General features: G+C 35.2%; 2 protein-coding genes across 2 annotated transcripts in view; both read right to left on the bottom strand.

The window, feature by feature from the left end:
- The window catches only part of LOC309840367 (uncharacterized protein), a gene marked incomplete at both ends in the record, with an annotated part of 43265 nt that overhangs the window by 18802 nt on the left and 7013 nt on the right, over positions 1-17450 (bottom strand).
- LOC309872846 (olfactory receptor 1165) lies at positions 10089-11039 on the bottom strand (the record flags this gene model as incomplete). The annotated part of the gene is made up of 1 exon (XM_082747816.1): positions 10089-11039. One exon carries the CDS (start codon positions 11037-11039, stop codon positions 10089-10091), a length of 951 nt encoding a protein of 316 aa, XP_082603942.1.

Below are 17450 nucleotides of genomic sequence, written 5' to 3'. Positions count from 1 at the left end.
GATAGTTTTGTCAGTCTTTTATTGACATTTTTCCCAACATATATTATTTTATCAATTAAATTTAATTAATTAACATTTCATTAGCTATTTAATAATGTGTCTTACATCATTCATTCCATTATATATTATAAAATTACAAATATGTAATTAATTTGAATATACATAGAGGAACAGGAGTATCTCATATTCACCAACAATGGTGAATGGCTCCATACAAAATACGTTCTATGATACAATGAAAATAACACATTTTCTGGACCAATAGAAGTAAGCCCTTTCCTATGATGAGGAAAACCTGGGAAATATTAGGAAATAAGAGGATAGGCACATAAAATGAATAGTCTCGAGATTCAGACATGAACTGCAACAGAATTAGATGAGTTATCTGTCCCATCATCCTAGCTTTGCCTGGAAGCAGTGTCAGCCTCAATGTGAATGCTTAAACATGTACTACAAGCAACCCCCACGCCTAGAGGATCCATCATCAGCATATTCTTTCCAACAGCAAGTGAGACCAGGCAGATACATTGTAAATATACATTATTATTCAGGATATTTTAATAAATGAGCTTCCTCCAACATTTGAAACTATTAGCAAAATTGTGGCTTATTAGAGAGATCCCTACACTGTTCTGGCTTAGTGGAACACTTATGAGGTCAAAGAATACTCAGAAAAAGACTTGGTATCCCGACCCTACCAATTTCAAGTGATTTTGGTGAAAATTAATGGAGTAGGATTTGGTTTGTATTCATACTGAGACTAGACATACGGGATTACAAAATTAATAAATAACCCATAATTTTCTGTGACTTCCACATTGCTCACTGCTGCCAGTTTCTGTAATACAAAATTTAGTTCTCAGAAACACTTTATGCTTCATGAGTAAAAAATGTCTCTGACCTCAAAATGGGTTGTTTATAATTTTTGGAATAGTCTATTTGAGCTGGAGTTCCATGTTTCCCACCTAAATTGAAAGCTACCAAAAGAGAAATGAACTGACCTGAAACCAGAAGTTCTTAATTTACTGAGAATTTCTTCTTATGATTAATAAATCTCAGGCATTTTTTTTCTTGGTAATAAAACATTCTTTCAAATAGCAACAGGCTTGAGATTTGAAATAAAGTAGCAGTATATTTCAATAAGTATGCCAGTAAAGTGGCATTTTATTTCCAGGACATGAGAAATCTTAGGAAATACAAAGAAAAAAACCCGAGAGTTGAATCCACAATCTAAACTCTGCCAAACTCTGGGTCTTATATCTGCCTCCAAGACCATGGAAATATAGCTATAAAGAATTATAATTGGAGTGTTCCTCAGTGAATCACAAATCATACAGACAGTTGAAACACTGTCTCTTGTGTCATTGCAGTATGTGCATTTCCTTTTAAAGCACTGGGGATAATTACATCACCACATCTATTCCACTAATTGCTTTTAGATATTGAATTATTGAAATAATATGCATTTTTTATTTTTAAAGGTTTTATTTATTTATCTGAGAGAGAGAGCATGAGAGAAAGCATGAGAGGGGAGGCAGAGGGAAAGATGGGGGCAGACTCCCTGCTGAGCAGGGAGCCCCCTGAGGGGCTATATCTCAAGACCCTGGAACCATGACCTGAGCCAAAGGCAGATGCTTAACAGACTGAGCTACCCAGGTGCTCCTGAAATAATATGTATTAATTGAAGAACACATGAACTGGTGAGTTCAAAATAAGAAAAGAGAAGAAGAACAATCCAAAAGTAGTTGTTATTAACTCAACTGCATTTCAAATTCCACATTGGTGTGGAATACTTGTTCAACACTACCTTAAGCAAAAGGATGAAGGCGACCATCATCAGTGATATAATGAGGATATCATTTACCTCCTGATACTATATGAGGAGAAAGGTTTTATCTCTGATATTCTTTCCCCAAACCCATAATCCCATCCTAAAATGAGAAAATCATTATGCAAACTCATATTTGGAAGCATGTCACAGGATACCTAGCCACTATTCTTTAGGATTGTCAGAGTCAAGAACAAGAAGAGAATGAACAGACCAGACTAGACTGAAGACACACAGCAATTATATGCAATGTGGTTGTAATCCAAGCCTGGATTGGACCTCAGACAAGAAAGAAAGCACTGATGGGAAAAAAATTTAAAAAATGAAGAATCTATATAAAGTTAAAATTTTAGTGATCATAATGTACTACTAATGCTTCTTTTTACAAAGAAATTTTATTTATTTATTTATTTATTTATTTATTTATTTATTTATTTATTGACAGATTACAGCAGCTGATGGAGAAACAAAGGGAGAGGAAGAGAGACTCTCAGATTCAGTGTTGAGTATGGAGCCCGACACAGGGTTCAATCTCACATCCCTGAGATCATGACCTGAGTTAAAATCGAGAGTCAGAAGCTCAACCAACTGGGCCACCCAAGCTGCCCTGTAATGTACTAATGCTTCTTTTCAAATTTTTCATTTTATCATGGTAATAACACTTGATGTGACATTTACCTTCTTAAGAGATTTTTAAGTATAGACTACAGTATTGTTGACTGCAAATATAATTTTATGTAGCAGATCTCTGGAACCTACTCATCCTTTAAACTGAAACTTTATACCCACTAATTTGTAACTTCTTTTCTTCCCTTCCCCCAGTCCCTAGCAACTTTCATTCCCTTCTCTGATTCCAATAATCTGGTTATTTTATATATATTGTTTAAGTGGAATTTATTTTCTGTGACTCACTTATTTGATTTACATAATATCCTCAGAGTTCATCCTTGTGGTCACTTATTATGGAATTTCCTTTATTTTTAGGGCTGAATTGTATCTGATTGTATATCTATACCATATTTTCTTTATCCATTTATCTATCCATGGACATTTAGGCATTTCTCCACCTTGAATATTGTGAATGGTTCTTCAATGAACATGAGAATGCTAAAATATTTTTGAAATCTTGAATTCAATTCTTTTGGATAAATATCAAGATGCAGGGTTATTGGATCACATGTTACTTAAATTTTTAATTTTTTGAAAAACCTCTATACGGTTTTCCATAGCAACTGCACTATTTTGCATTCCCATCAACAGTGCATAAGAGTTCCTATTTCTTCATAGCCTTATCAACATTTGTTATACATATAACAATATATATAACAATATATATGTAACATATATATCATTACATATATACATAAAAATACAAGTTTGAGGTGAGTCATTGTTTTGATTTGTATTTATTTTCCTGATAATTAAGTGACATCAAACTTTTTTTTCTTTTTCTTTTGGCCCACCTTTTGGCTGTTTGTATATCTTAGAAAGGATGTCTAAATTCAGTCCTTAGCCAACTTTCTAATTGGATTATAAGTTGTTTTTTGTTTGTTTGTTTGCTTGCTTGTTTTGTTTTTGTTTTGCTTGTTTGTTTTTGCTATTGAATTGTATGAGTTCCTTATTTGTAGTATCGGAAATTAATCCTTTATCAGATACATGTTTCATACATGTGTTCTACCATTCTATAGGTTTCCTTTTTATTATTTATTGTCTCCTATGCTGTGCAAAGGCTTTGACAAATGCATCATGTTAATTGTATAAGATTTTAACAATATGGGTAATTGAGTAAGGTGTGTACAGAAACTCTGAAATATTTTTACAATTTATTTTGTAGAGTGGAAATTATTTAAAAATTTAAAACTTATATTAAAAATATCAACATTCACATTAATAGGCTCATTTCATGGACTTCCCACCATCACAACCGTTGCTGCCAAGGCACTATCACCTGAAATAGTATAAATGTAACAATTAGCCTTTCAACATCCACATTTGCTTTCACTTTGAGTCATTTTGCTACACCTTTTGTCACTTGCTTTTTTAATGTTTGTGGCTGTGGATGTGAAGGGAGAGGTGGGCGATGCAACAGGTAATAATTAGCATTTCCAAACACTTAATCACTAAAAAAATAGAATTTATTTAGCGAATCCAAACCTACATAACATTTTCTAAAACTGCACATGCTTCACAAAGAAAAAAACTAAACATAAAAAAATCTAATTTTCTAGGTCACAAAATTGGTATGTAGAATAATCAGGATTCAAATTTCATCCCTTCATGTAAAGAGATACTAATGTCACAACAGACTAAAGACATTTCATTATATCAATTTTCTTTAGGTGGTGCTTTATTTATTTTTTTTAAAGATTTTATTTATTTATTTGACAGAGAGAGATCACAAGTAGGCAGAGAGGCAGGCAGAGAGAGAGAGAGGAGGAAGCAGGCTCCCTGCTGAGCAGAGAGCCCGATGCGGGACTCGATCCCAGGACCCTGAGATCATGACCTGAGCCGAAGGCAGGGGCTTAACCCACTGAGCCACCCAGGCACCCCTAGGTGGTGCTTTAATTTGATTGTTTTCCTTGTGTATCTATTTTATTTGGTGTCTAGCTTAGTTATATATTCAATATTTGTGAAATGAAAATAAGAAAATAAATATTTCATAGTATAGTTTTAGTCATTTATATTTGCAAATTATAATTACAACTTAAAAAGAATTCTATACATATTATCTCTGTTGTTTCTTGAAATAAAAATGGAATTAGCATGAGATTCTAATGTCTACTTTGTCATAGAATGTGATTTTCATAAAGATAATTGTATTCTGGATATTAACAATCTGGGAGTTATTTTAAGTACTCCAAACCTATGTTGCTAATTAGAAGTAGGAATTGGACCATTCCCCAGACCATTAATTCTCTGTAGTATTTAAAACTCCCTGTCACTCTTCACACAATACAGTACAATGAAAAATTTCTGAAAGTCTAACCTAATTATAAGCAACAAAATAACTAAAACCTGGAAACAGGTCAAAAGTTTATAATTTCATGAAATAAGCTGAGTGTAAAATATGAACATTGCCAGAAATGGTTAAAATAATTCTTGAAGCCAAAGTGTTGTATCATATTACAGTTCAAAGAAGGCAATAGCCCTTCTAAAATCATGGAATAAAAGGGTGATGATGAATTCTCAATGAAATTTTAATTAATTTTTACAAGTTCAATATAATCTGGCTCTCAAAATAATATACTGATATTTGTAATATAATATATTTACAATCCAAAATACATAGATTAAATATATAAATATTGAAATACTCAAAACACAAAAATATTAATATATATTTATATCTGTTATCTGTATAACATATATTTATATCTGTACCAATCAATCTATAAAAAAAAGAATGATAGAAACAGATACTTTGGTGATTATAAAATTGAGAGATCATGCCAACATTCTGAGGCATCAATTTCTATATTAGCAACATGGACGAGACTGGAAGAGATTATGCTGAGTGAAATAAGTCAAGCAGAGAGAGTCAATTATCATATGGTTTCACTTATTTGTGGAGCATAACAAATAGCATGGAGGACAAGGGGAGATGGAGAGGAGAAGGGGGTTGGGGGAAATTGGAAGGGGAGGTGAACCATGAGAGACTATGGACTCTGAAAAACAATCTGAGGGTGTTGAAGGGGCAGGGGATGGGAGGTTGGGGGAGCCAGGTGGTGGGTAATATAGAGGGCACGGATTGCATGGAGCACTGGATGTGGTGCAAAAATAATGGATACTGTTGGGTGCCTGGGTGGCTCAGTGGGTTAAAGCCTCTGCCTTCAGCTCAGGTCATGATCCCAGGACCCTGGGATCAAGCCCCGCATTGGGCTTTCTGCTCCGCAGGGAGCCTGCTTCCTCCCCTCTCTTTCTCTGCCTGCCTCTCTGTCTACTTGTGATTTCTCTCTCTCTGTCAAATAAATAAAATCTTTTAAAAATTAAAAAAAATAATGAATACTGTTATGCTGAAAATAAAAAATTAATAAAAAAATAAATAAAACCATTTATGATAAATTAAATGTAATGGTCTTTCTTTACATGACACATTTACCTAATGTGATTCCAAAGATAGTTTAAAAGGAAAATCTCCCTCCTTCCCTCCCTTCTGCCTGTCATCCCATCAACTTTTCCACTTGCCACCTATTTTTGCTTGTTTTTTGACTCTTTTGAATCCTCAAGAAATAATACTGAATATCTATATTCATATACAGAGAGACATGCATACGCACTTCTTACATCAATGATGATAAATTAGGACGACTGTGTGGTTCTTGCTCAATTTTTCTGGAATACTTTATTTGGTCCAAATGAGTACATATAAAATGACAACATTTTTAATGGCTACATGGTATGTTCCTTCAAAAAAAAAAAAATACTACAATTTATAAGCCAAACAATAATGAGTATTTCAAATTCTATATTCTTTTGCTACTATAAATAATACTTCAAAAATATCCAAAAAATATGTGTATCTCTTTCCTTTTCTTTTCCAAGTAACTCTAGGAGGACTTCTCAGAAGTGGTATTGCTATGTGTATTTTCTTAGGATAGGTATTAACCAAATTGCTCTCTAAAGTAGTTCTGCCAATTTCTATCCTCAACAACAATGTAAGAATATGGGAACAAACTAATAAACTAATAGAATAATTTATTATATAACATTTAAAATTCATGTTCTCAGGACAATAACCATTTGATTTAACATTAAAGAATCCAAAAAACATAAGTTTCCATATGAAAATATTAAAGGAACTCAGATGTAGAGAAAGCAGCTTAATGAAATTCCACATCTACACTCCAAAACATTGCAAAAACATGGACAAATAAAGCAGATAACGTTGTTAATCTGGAAAAAAGAGGAATGTATGAAAAACCTATCAGAAACAGCATTCTATTTCTTTTTTTTTTAAGATTTTACTTATTTATTTTTTTACTTGAGAGAGAGTATGCAGGAGCAGGGAGGAAGGGCAGAGGTAGAGGGAGAAGCAGATTCCACACTAAGCAGGGAGCCAGCCGGATGCAAGGTTCCATCCCAGGACCCTGGGATTCACAACCTGAGATGAAAGCAGACACTTAACTGACTGAGCCATCCAAGTGTCCCTAGAAAACATCTTAAATATGAAATATTAAATGCTTTCCTTATGAAGTGAGAAAATCAAGGATGGCCATTTTTACCATGTTTATTCAAAATTACACTGAATTTCTTAGGTAGTTAGACAAAAACAAAAAATAATGAAAAGGAATAATATTGGAAACAGCAAAATCAGAATATATTTAATCAGAGATTATATGATATACATGTTGAAAATCCAAACTAATCTACAAAAATTATAAAATTTTCATGAGATGTAGTAGAGTGTCCCAAAGTAAAATTAATATGGCAGTAAATTAGATTCTGATCTAAAAATGATACACATCTTACAAATGAAATTTAAAATAGTATGAAAAAGATCACACACTCAGAGATTAATTTCACAAAATATTTGCAAGAACTTTACAAAAAAACAATGTGGTAAAATGTCTATTGCAAAAATTAAAACAAATCTAAACAGATAGATATAGCATTCTCATGATTTTAAGTCTCATGATTCTCATGAAGACTTAAGAATGCAAATTGTCATTTCCTTCAAAATGGATCTATATTTCTGATGTAATTCTGTCTTAAAACTAAGGAAGAATGATTCTAAAATTTGCTTGAAAAGGTAAGGATCAAAAGACATCTCAATTATCCTGCAGGAAAGGGAGCAACTTTTCAGGAGTGACTTTACTAGATACTGTATCTTATTAGTTACATATAGTTCTGACTATGAAACAGAGAAGCATATAGAAAGTTTGTATGCTATACATATAGTGACATTTACATGTGAAAAAAACTGCACTTTAGGTCAGTCTAATTGAATGATTTTGAAATAAATATTTCTGGGAAAATATACATCCATAGGTTAAAACATAAAATCAGCCACTTTTCATATCACACCAAAATTTAATTCCAGTTTGATCTTAGAATAAATTTAAAAATCAGCGTAAAAGAAATAAAATAAGATCTAGAATCCAAGAGAAAATAGAATATAATATCAAAGATAATAATGTATGAAATTTGGGACAACTTAGCACATAAAATGTGGGAATATCTTCATTCATTTAGAGGAAATAAATATATCCTGAGTAGGACATTAGAAGCACAACACTGTAAAGGAACACTCTGATAAACTCTGCTAAACTCTGATAAACACTCTGCTTCAGTAAACATTAAGAAATCTGTGTCACTACATACATCATCAAGAGAGTGGACAGACAGCCACAGTCTAGGAGAAAATGCAGTCATGGTACATCTATCAAACAAAGGGCTTTTATTTAAAAGGTATAATGAACTACATATTTATGACAGAAGACAAACAACCTATAGAAAAATGGACAAAAAAAAAAAAAACAAAATTGCTTTGTCACAAACGAAAAGGAGCCAAATGACTACTAATAATCATATTAAAAGAAATTCAATTTTCACCGGGGAGGCTCAGTCAGTTAAGCATTGAAGTCTTATTATTTTTATGTTCAGTTAGCCAGCATATAGGTTATCATTAGTTTTTGATGCAGTGTTCCATGATTCATTAGTTGTGTATAACATCCAGTGCTTATCACCTCATGTGCCCTCCTTAAGCACTGGACCCTTGATATTGGCTCAGGTCGTGATCTTATGACCTGGGTCATAAGAATGAGCCCTGGGTCGTGAGAATGAGCCCTGTGTCCAGCTCTGCACTCAGTAGGGAGTTTCCTTGAAGATTCTCTCCCTCTGTCTCTCCTCCTATTCTCTCTCTCTCTCAAATAAATAAATAAATAAATAAAATAAAGGAAATTTAACCACATTGAAAATAAGAGGAATTTAAATTATAACCAAAGTGAGATAACCACTACTCACCTATCAACATTGAAGATATTAACATATCTAGTGTGACAATATTGAATGTTGGTAAGAATGGGCAATAAATAGAAGTCACCCATGATATAGGGAGAATTTAAATTAATCCACTGACTTTGGAATATTGTTTGATGGCATCTGATAAAAGAGGAGAAATCAGCTCCTTGTGATCCAGAACTTTCAGATACAGGACACATCTCATAGAATGAGAGCTTGTTTATGTGCAGAAAAGCAGATGTCTGTGAAAAAGTGTTCATAACAGCATTTTCATAAAGGTCAAGAAGATGAAATAACTAAAAGTTTATTAGTAGTATAAATAAAGCAACTATGACTTTTTTTTATGGAACATTCTTCACTAATGAAAATGAACTACTGTTACAACTAATAATTTCGACATCCACTCAAAACAAATGTTGAGCCAAAGCCAGATAAAATTGAATATATACTCTAAGATTACACTTATATGCACTCCAAAAGGAAGCAAAATTAGCATTTATACTCTCATAACCAATTCGTAGGAGTTGTCGCTAAACAGAAAGAGTTCTGAACACCACAACAAAGTCTGCTCCTAGTGGTGCTAGAGAGGCAGTGATTAGAGACTACTTACAGATATTTTGAAAAGTGCTGATAATGTTTTGTCTTTACTTTCTTGGAAAAGGGAACACATGGAAAGGAAAAATTATTCAAAATTACTTCTTTATGTGTTTGTCATATTTCATGATTTGAGAAAGAGGAAGAGAAGAATAAGGAGAAAGGGGAGGGAGGGAACATGGAAAGGTAACATATTCATAGATTCTGGGAGTTAGGATAAAGGCTTCTGTAGAGGACCATTATTTAACATACTATACTCTGAGAGTAGAACTTGAGCAGCATTTTCCTTCTTTCTTTTCTTTTAATCTGCAAGAGATTTCTTCTCTCTCTCTCTTTTAGATTCTATTTATCTATTTGTCAGAGAGAGAAACAGAGCACAAACGAGAGGAGAGAGGAGAGGCAGAGGCAGAGGGAGAAGCCTGCTCCCCACGGAGCAAGGAGCCTGCTGTGGGGTTTGATCCCAGGATTCTGGGATCATGACCTGAACTGAAGGAAGACACTTAACAGACTGAGCCACCCAGGTGTCCCTGAAAGTGATTTCTTAAAGTACAATGAGACATAATAATCACAGTTGTATATAAATTAACTAATTTTCTGAATAAATTTTTTCCAATTACTTGAAGAAAAAAATGAATACCCATCAATGCAAATGCAATGAATAAAAAGTATTTAAAAGTGTGTGTGTGTGTGTTTGTAAAAATCAAAATTACATTGAGTGAGAAAGCAGTTTGGTATGGATTAACTTCCTGGCCGTGTCTTTCACATCTTTGTTCCTCAGGCTGTAAATGAGGGGGTTCAACATGGGGATCATGACCGTAAAAAACACAGTAGCCACTTTGACCAGGAGCCATGAGCTTTTGGAGTTGGGCACACAGTAGAGAAGAAGGATGATCCCATGGAAGATGGTGATGGCCGTCAGGTGGGAGGCACAGGTGGAGAAGGCTTTCTGGAGTCCACCAGTAGAAGGCATCTTGACGATGGTGACAACTATGAATAAATAGGAAGCCAGGATAATCAGGAGGCTACAAGCCTCATTGAATGTAGAAATGACCAAACACGTCATCTGACTGAAGTAGGGGTCAGAGCAGGATAAAGAGAGGATAGCAGAATATTCACAGCCAAAGTGATTTATAATGTTGGGACCACAGTAGGATAGTTCCAAAAGAGAATATGTGAGTGTCAAGGAACATATTCCACCCCACGCGTAAGTTCCAGCCACCAAGAGGGCACAGAGTTTCTGAGACATAGCAACTGTGTAGAGCAGAGGGTTACAAACAGCCACAAACCGGTCATAGGCCATAACTGCTAACATGAACATTTCTGTTATCACAAATGCACAAACAAAGTAAAATTGAACCATGCATCCTTTGAAGGAGATGGTTCTGTCTTCCACGACCAAGATTTCTAGCAGTTTAGGTGTGAAGACACTGGAATAACAAATATCCAAAAAGGACAGATGGCTGAGGAAAAAGTACATAGGCGTGTGGAGTTTGGGATTGAACCTTATGACCACAATTATGCCCAGGTTTCCCACCAGAGTGACTGTGTAGATGATCAAGAACACCAGGAAGAGGGGTATCTGAAGGTTTGGGTATTCTGAGAAACCCAGGAGGACGAATGTGGTCACAGAGCTCTGATTTCCCTCACCAAGGGCCATGGTTCTTGATTTTAAAAAATAAGCAAAGGAGAAGCAAAGAGAATTGAGCAGCAGAACTCTTTGAGAAGGAAGAGTAAAAGAAAATCAGGACAGGGAAGGCAATGCAGTCAGTGGGTACTCATGGGTCTTCTGCTTCACTTTGGAATCTTGCTTCATGACTTTACTGACTTTTTGATTATGTTCAATTAGCTGTATCCTTCAGTACTTTAGTTTCCTCATCTGGAAAATAAGAAAAAAACATAGGACTTACCAGTAGTATGTGCTATAAAATATCTGTAAATACACATGATTCTTAGAGCGTTTAATGCCCTCAAGATAAAATAGAATTCAATAAGAACAAAGGAGACACAGAGCATAATCTGAAAAACACTGAGCATATCTTAGTAGCCATATGACCATGGCAGAAGTGGCTTTGGGAAGATTAAACACTTTTAATACATAAAGAAAAACATAATAGGAAATTTTGGGGGTGGAATATATCATTAGACACTCACAAATCTGTTTTGGTATATAGAATGTTTACTATTCTAGGTATATCCCATTATCAGGGATGCATAAAACGTCTACTTAAGAGGCTCTCTAAGTGGAGTGGTCAAAAATTCCACAGATAACTACGTGCTGCCAATTATATCCACACCATATCACCATTTTTAAGGCTCAAAATACTCTATGATTTAAAATTGTTTTCTGAGGGGGGGGTGTTTTGAAAGTAGTTTTGTATGTTTCACATCAAGTATCATCTGTCGGTTATGCAATCTGTAGTGCATATTATATTGAAATGGAAAAAGAAGTCTGCTTATTTATCAGTGATGATAGCACACACACACACACACACACACACACAGAGAGAGAGAGAGAGAGAGAGAGAGAGAGAGAGAACTGAAAGAGAAATACCTCTTAGAACAACAACCAAAAACCTTTTTCTGATGTGGCAAGAAAAATGGAAACAATGAGTTAGATTAAGAAATACAAACATTTTGTTTCTGTAAGCCAGCAGAAGTTCAAACAATACACATTTCACACAATTAAATCTAAAAAGTGTCTTCACATGATTAAATCTAGAATTGGAAGTGGAGACATAGTAAATATGCTAGCATCACCTTGAACACATCCATGAACCCACACAACTTTTAGCTTTGTCTGTAACAAGCAACAGCTTATCATTAAAGCTACCACTAATCCAGGGATAGTGCATCAGTCACGTGACCACATTTTCCATTACATAGAAAACTGGGTCGACCTGTTGTGAGCGTCATGTATTTAGTTATATGTATTGATTTATAAAAAAAAAAAAAAAAAAAAAAAAAGCTTCTCTATTCAGGAACTTAGATGGCTTTTATTAGGTCACATTCATGCCCGGTAAGAATTCTGAGATATGAACTGCTGTTACTGCTAGAACATTAGAGGATATCATCACATCATCTTTCTGAGGACTCTAAACCAAGATTAAGACAAGACTTGGTGCAGTTGAAAGGCAGAGGATGCCTGATTATTTCCATGTGTTATTATGTGCCGTCTTTAGGGATAATTTCCACTGCCCCTTCCTCATATTAAAGCTCCTATCCTCATGATCTCTCTTCCACGTCTGTCAGTGGAACTTACCAAAGCAATACCCATTCTAGTCAATGCTATGTTTGAAAGTGTATCATGAGTAGTATTCTTCCTATTATATTTTCTTGTGCTTTCAAGGTCCAAATGGATCTGACTCTTTCCAAAATTCACAGAAATTAAGGCTAACCCTCTAATAAAGAGACTGTCAAGTATCTGAAGACATTAAAACTTATCTTTTGTTCTTGTACTCTCTAGGTAAACATTTTTAGTGTTGGTCTTTTGTTTTGTTGTGCTTTGTTTGTTTGTTTGCTTTTCATTTTCTTCCTCACTGATTTCTACATATTCTGGAGGACTTTCTCAGTATTCTGGGTATAGCATTGACCTGTCTGAGCCAATATTGAAACTAAGAACTAAACTAATCTTTTCAGGGATATCTTGTCATGCCAAAAGGTAATGAACTCTGCAATCTTCTTTCATTTGGTATATATCTAATAATAATGCTGGAGTCCTGTAGTCATGTAGTTGAACTGTGTTAGGTCAATTTACTGCCTTGCCAAGCTCTGTCCAGGATTTACCAGTAAACAACAAATCTCAGACTTGGAATATTCAAAGTTGAGGATTGTGCATTTATTATTAAATTTCATGCACTGTTGAGTCCTTTCTTCTTTCCACTGCTGGCATGGACTTTCAGCCTAACTGAAAGATGACAGACTGTGCTAAAGATGATACTACTTCTTGCCTTTCCTCAGGCCACTGTTTGCCCAGAATGCCCTCCTCTTCGGTTCTTATTACCAACCACCAGTGCCTATCCCATTCATGTTATTATTGGGGCTATTTGTTAAATTTTTGGTAAATAGTCTTTCACCTCCACTTCTGAAGAGTGCACATGTTGTATTAAACACATAGTCCACGTAAATTTTAAATGAAAGAATCACAGGATGTCTTAACAACCTAGAAGAGTTCAAGGTCACTTACAATGAATGTGAGACTTCTTCACCCATTCCACAATCCTTTTGAGGGTCAGGCTCACATTGTATATTTGTTATTTCACAAAGTATATAGGTACAAAAATGCATCAACAAGATAATAATTGTTGAGATAATGTTATGTCCATGATTTTGTCAAAGCAGTCTGGGTATTGTTTTTAAGCAACTTAGCTTGGTATCTGGGAGTGTGATTGGTGTTGAATTAAAAAAAAAATAACTATACCATTGTTCACAGCACAAAAAAGGGAAAATAAAATATCCCACTTACCTTTTTTTTGGGGGGGGGGAGCAAGAGCAGGAGGTAGGGTAGGGGCAGAGGCAAAAGGAGAAGCAGACTCCCCGCTGAGCAGGGAAGTGGACACAGGGATCTACCCCAGGACCCTAGATCATGACCTGAGCTGAAGGCAGTCTCCCAACTGACTGATCCAGGCAGGCGTCTCCTACTTCCCATTTCTTATCAGAAACTTTTCTTACAAAACTCTACTATCTACCTTTTTTGTTTCCTCATTCAGAAGAAGGAGCTAATTTGAATGAGTGGAGAAAGAGCAGTCTCATTAGTTCAGGTTCAGCCTGTGTCATGTATCAGACAAGCAACTTTAGCAAATTGTCTAGTTTTGTGAGCCTCAATTCTATCATTTATAAAATGTGACTAATAATACTATGTTAGTTCATTTAGGGTTTAGTGTGAATGTCTTAACTGAGGTCTGACTTTAAAATATCTGGGAACAAATCCTGCACTTGGTTAAGGCATCCACAAAAACCAGCTTCTTTCCATCTTAATTGTCTAATGCTGTTAATTATTCTCCATGGGAATAGTATAGATTTTGAGTTCTTAGATGCTTTTTCAGTTCATATTTGGAAAATAATTGTATATCCTGGGCTCCTTTTAATTTTTGATTTTTCTCTGAATCTGGGATTCCCAATTGTGTCTATTTGTAACCCAGCAACATATAATCTTAATTTGCCTTTGCTTTCCTAACGCTGTCTGCTCTTTCTGACTCTTCTGCCATTTCATATCTGTGACTGTGGGAAAGGCAATCAGTGGAAGGTGGAAAGAGAGAAATAGTCGAAGCGTACCTCCCTCTTCATTTCCACTATATTCACTATCTATTCCTCTGGATATAAGATTTCTAACTGTGTGTCAAACTGCAGTCCAATCTGTAAGATTACTTTTTGTTGACTCTCACTTAGTCTGGAATGCAACATTGTAAATATTTTGGAGGGCATTTTATACTAAATGAATCAAATTGAAACACTGCTGCCCAGATGTATTTAATATCTCCAGGCACTGTATAACTACATCCTTCTTCCACTATGATACCACTTCATTCATTGTAAGGTTTTAAATCTTTATTGTACAAAAACAAGCATTTGTGTCTTCTAATCTTCCACCATTCATCCCTCTGAAATGGCTCCTTTACCCTCATTTTATATTGTGTCACCATTTCATGAGGTACCACAGAGCTCTTCCAAGAAAACTGCTAGTTAATCTGCACGTTTTTCTCTTATTCTATGTTCTTTCCAATTACATCACAACAATATTTGTGCAATGCTAAACATTTGTACATTTGCTACATAAATGTGTATGTGTGTGTGTGTGTGTGTGCATTAGCTTTTTCCCTAAAGAATATCACTACTGTAAGAGGACACTTACATTTAACATTTCTATGATCCCCTAACGTGGTTAGTTTAGCAATTGGAGACACATTTTCAAGTTCAGGACAATGGTCCTGGGTATAAGGCAAGCAGAATGCAGCCAGCTGAACAGAAACATAAACCAAGTAGACATTGCTGTTACTCAGCTCAGGTAGCTTGTTCCTGCCCACCATGTGCTGGATTCTAGCATCCCTCACATCACAATGATGTTGGTGTAAGTTCAATCAACTCACCAAAAGCCAGATTTTCCTGATGCATTTTTATTGAAGGCTTCCTTGCTTGTATGAATAAGCTGTATATACTTTATGTCTCAAAATTTCTTTTTAAATGTTTCAGTTCTATGATAAGAGGGTTGATGATTCTTACAAAATATCATTCAATAAAGATATCAAGACATTTCATTTTTGCTATGGTCAAGAAATTTTAGAGGGAGTATAGAGATATCCTTCAGGACTAGACAGACCTGGAAACTATACTCCATGATGGTGTTTGTTTTATTCTAAGTACTGAACCTTGGGGAAACAGACCCCAGAGAATCCTGATGACATGTGTTGTCATGAGCTACAAGCAAAATAATCAGGGGGGACTTTTCTGCAACTTGGACTATAATTTCTTCTAAATCATTGACATGTTGATCTTCATATCTTAAAAAATAATTTGTGCTGGGGCCACCTGGGTGGCTCAGTCAGTTATGTGTACAGCTCTGGATTTCTACTCAGGTCATGATCTCAGGATTCTAAGATCATCCCCTAACTGGGCTCTGTGCTTTGCATGGAGCATGCTTAAGATTGTCTCTCTCGTAGCACCTGGGTGGCTCAGTGGGTTAAAGCCTCTGCCTTCAGCTCAGGCCATGATCCCAGTGTCCTGGGATCAAGGCCTGCATTGATGCTCAGGGAGGCTGCTTCCCTTCCTCCTCTCTCTGCTTGGGATCTCTATCAAATAAATAAATAAAATCTTTAAAAAATAATTGTCTCTCTCCCTGTTCCTCTGCCCCTCCCTGCTTGCACTCTCTCTCAAAAGTAAAATATAATAATAATAATAATAATAATAATAATAATAATTCACCCCATAGATGTTATACTTATTAGAATCATGAAAAAAATTATAGTCCTATCTATCCCAATGACCCCAGAGTAATTATAGTTGCTATGATATGTTTTTTTAGTTTCCTAGTTCTACGTATTTTCTCCTACATGGGTTTATACAGAAGCATACTTAGCATTATACTATGCATGTTTTTACATTCAACCATTAAGACTTATTGTTTGTGATATGCTGATATGCTTGCCTCAGCATAGGTTTGGGAGAGTGGGGATATGTTAGTTATCCTGATTTTGGCTATAGGTCCAGCCATATTCTTTAGTTCATCACAAAGTTCATAGTGCTGATATTCTAAGTCCATCTACGTCATTCCTGTAGTTCCTTTTCTAAGCCACATATTAAGAAAAGAGGGAACTAGCATTAAATGTTAACCTATTCTGCTACAGACATTGGAGGAGAGAAAGTCACATTTATGCCTCCTACTGCATCCAAAATTTAAAAGAAGAATAACATGTAAATCCATTGGAACTAAAAAAAAAAAAAAAAACAATAGTCCATTACCATCACTTAACACAACCATTAGTGAACTAGCATATTACCTAACATACCTTTAGCTTCATGGTTAGAATGTCAACTTTCAGACTCAAAGTACAACCTGAGGCTTTTTGAAAAGGATTTTGCATTATATTTATGTAAATAAACTGCATATGCAAGATAGTTTACAAAATAAAAGAACATCCTGTTCTAAAAGGATTTTGCAACTCTTCCCTTTTTCTTGTTTTTGTTTTGTTATCTACTAAAAGACAGAAAACTAATTAAAATACCAAACTCCATGATCCATTCATCTGTTGATGGACATCTAGGTTCTTTCCATAGTTTGGTTATTGTGGACATTGCTGCTATAAACATTCGGGTGCACGTGCCCCTTTGGATCACTACATTTGTATCTTTAGGGTAAATACCCAATAGTGCAATTGCTGGGTCATAGGGCAGTTCTATTTTCAACATTTTGAGGAACCTCCATGCTGTTTTCCAGAGTGGCTGCACCAGCTTGCATTCCCACCAACAGTGTAGGAGGGTTCCCCTTTCTCCGCATCCTCGCCAGCATCTGTCATTTCCTGACTTGTTGATTTTAGCCATTCTGACTGGTGTGAGGTGATATCTCATTGTGGTTTTG

The sequence above is a fragment of the Mustela nivalis genome, assembly GCF_964662115.1.
Source record: "Mustela nivalis genome assembly, chromosome: 9".
NCBI lineage: Eukaryota > Metazoa > Chordata > Mammalia > Carnivora > Mustelidae > Mustela > Mustela nivalis.
Note: the sequence above shows the minus strand (reverse complement) of the source record. Positions and strands in the feature narration are given on the sequence as shown.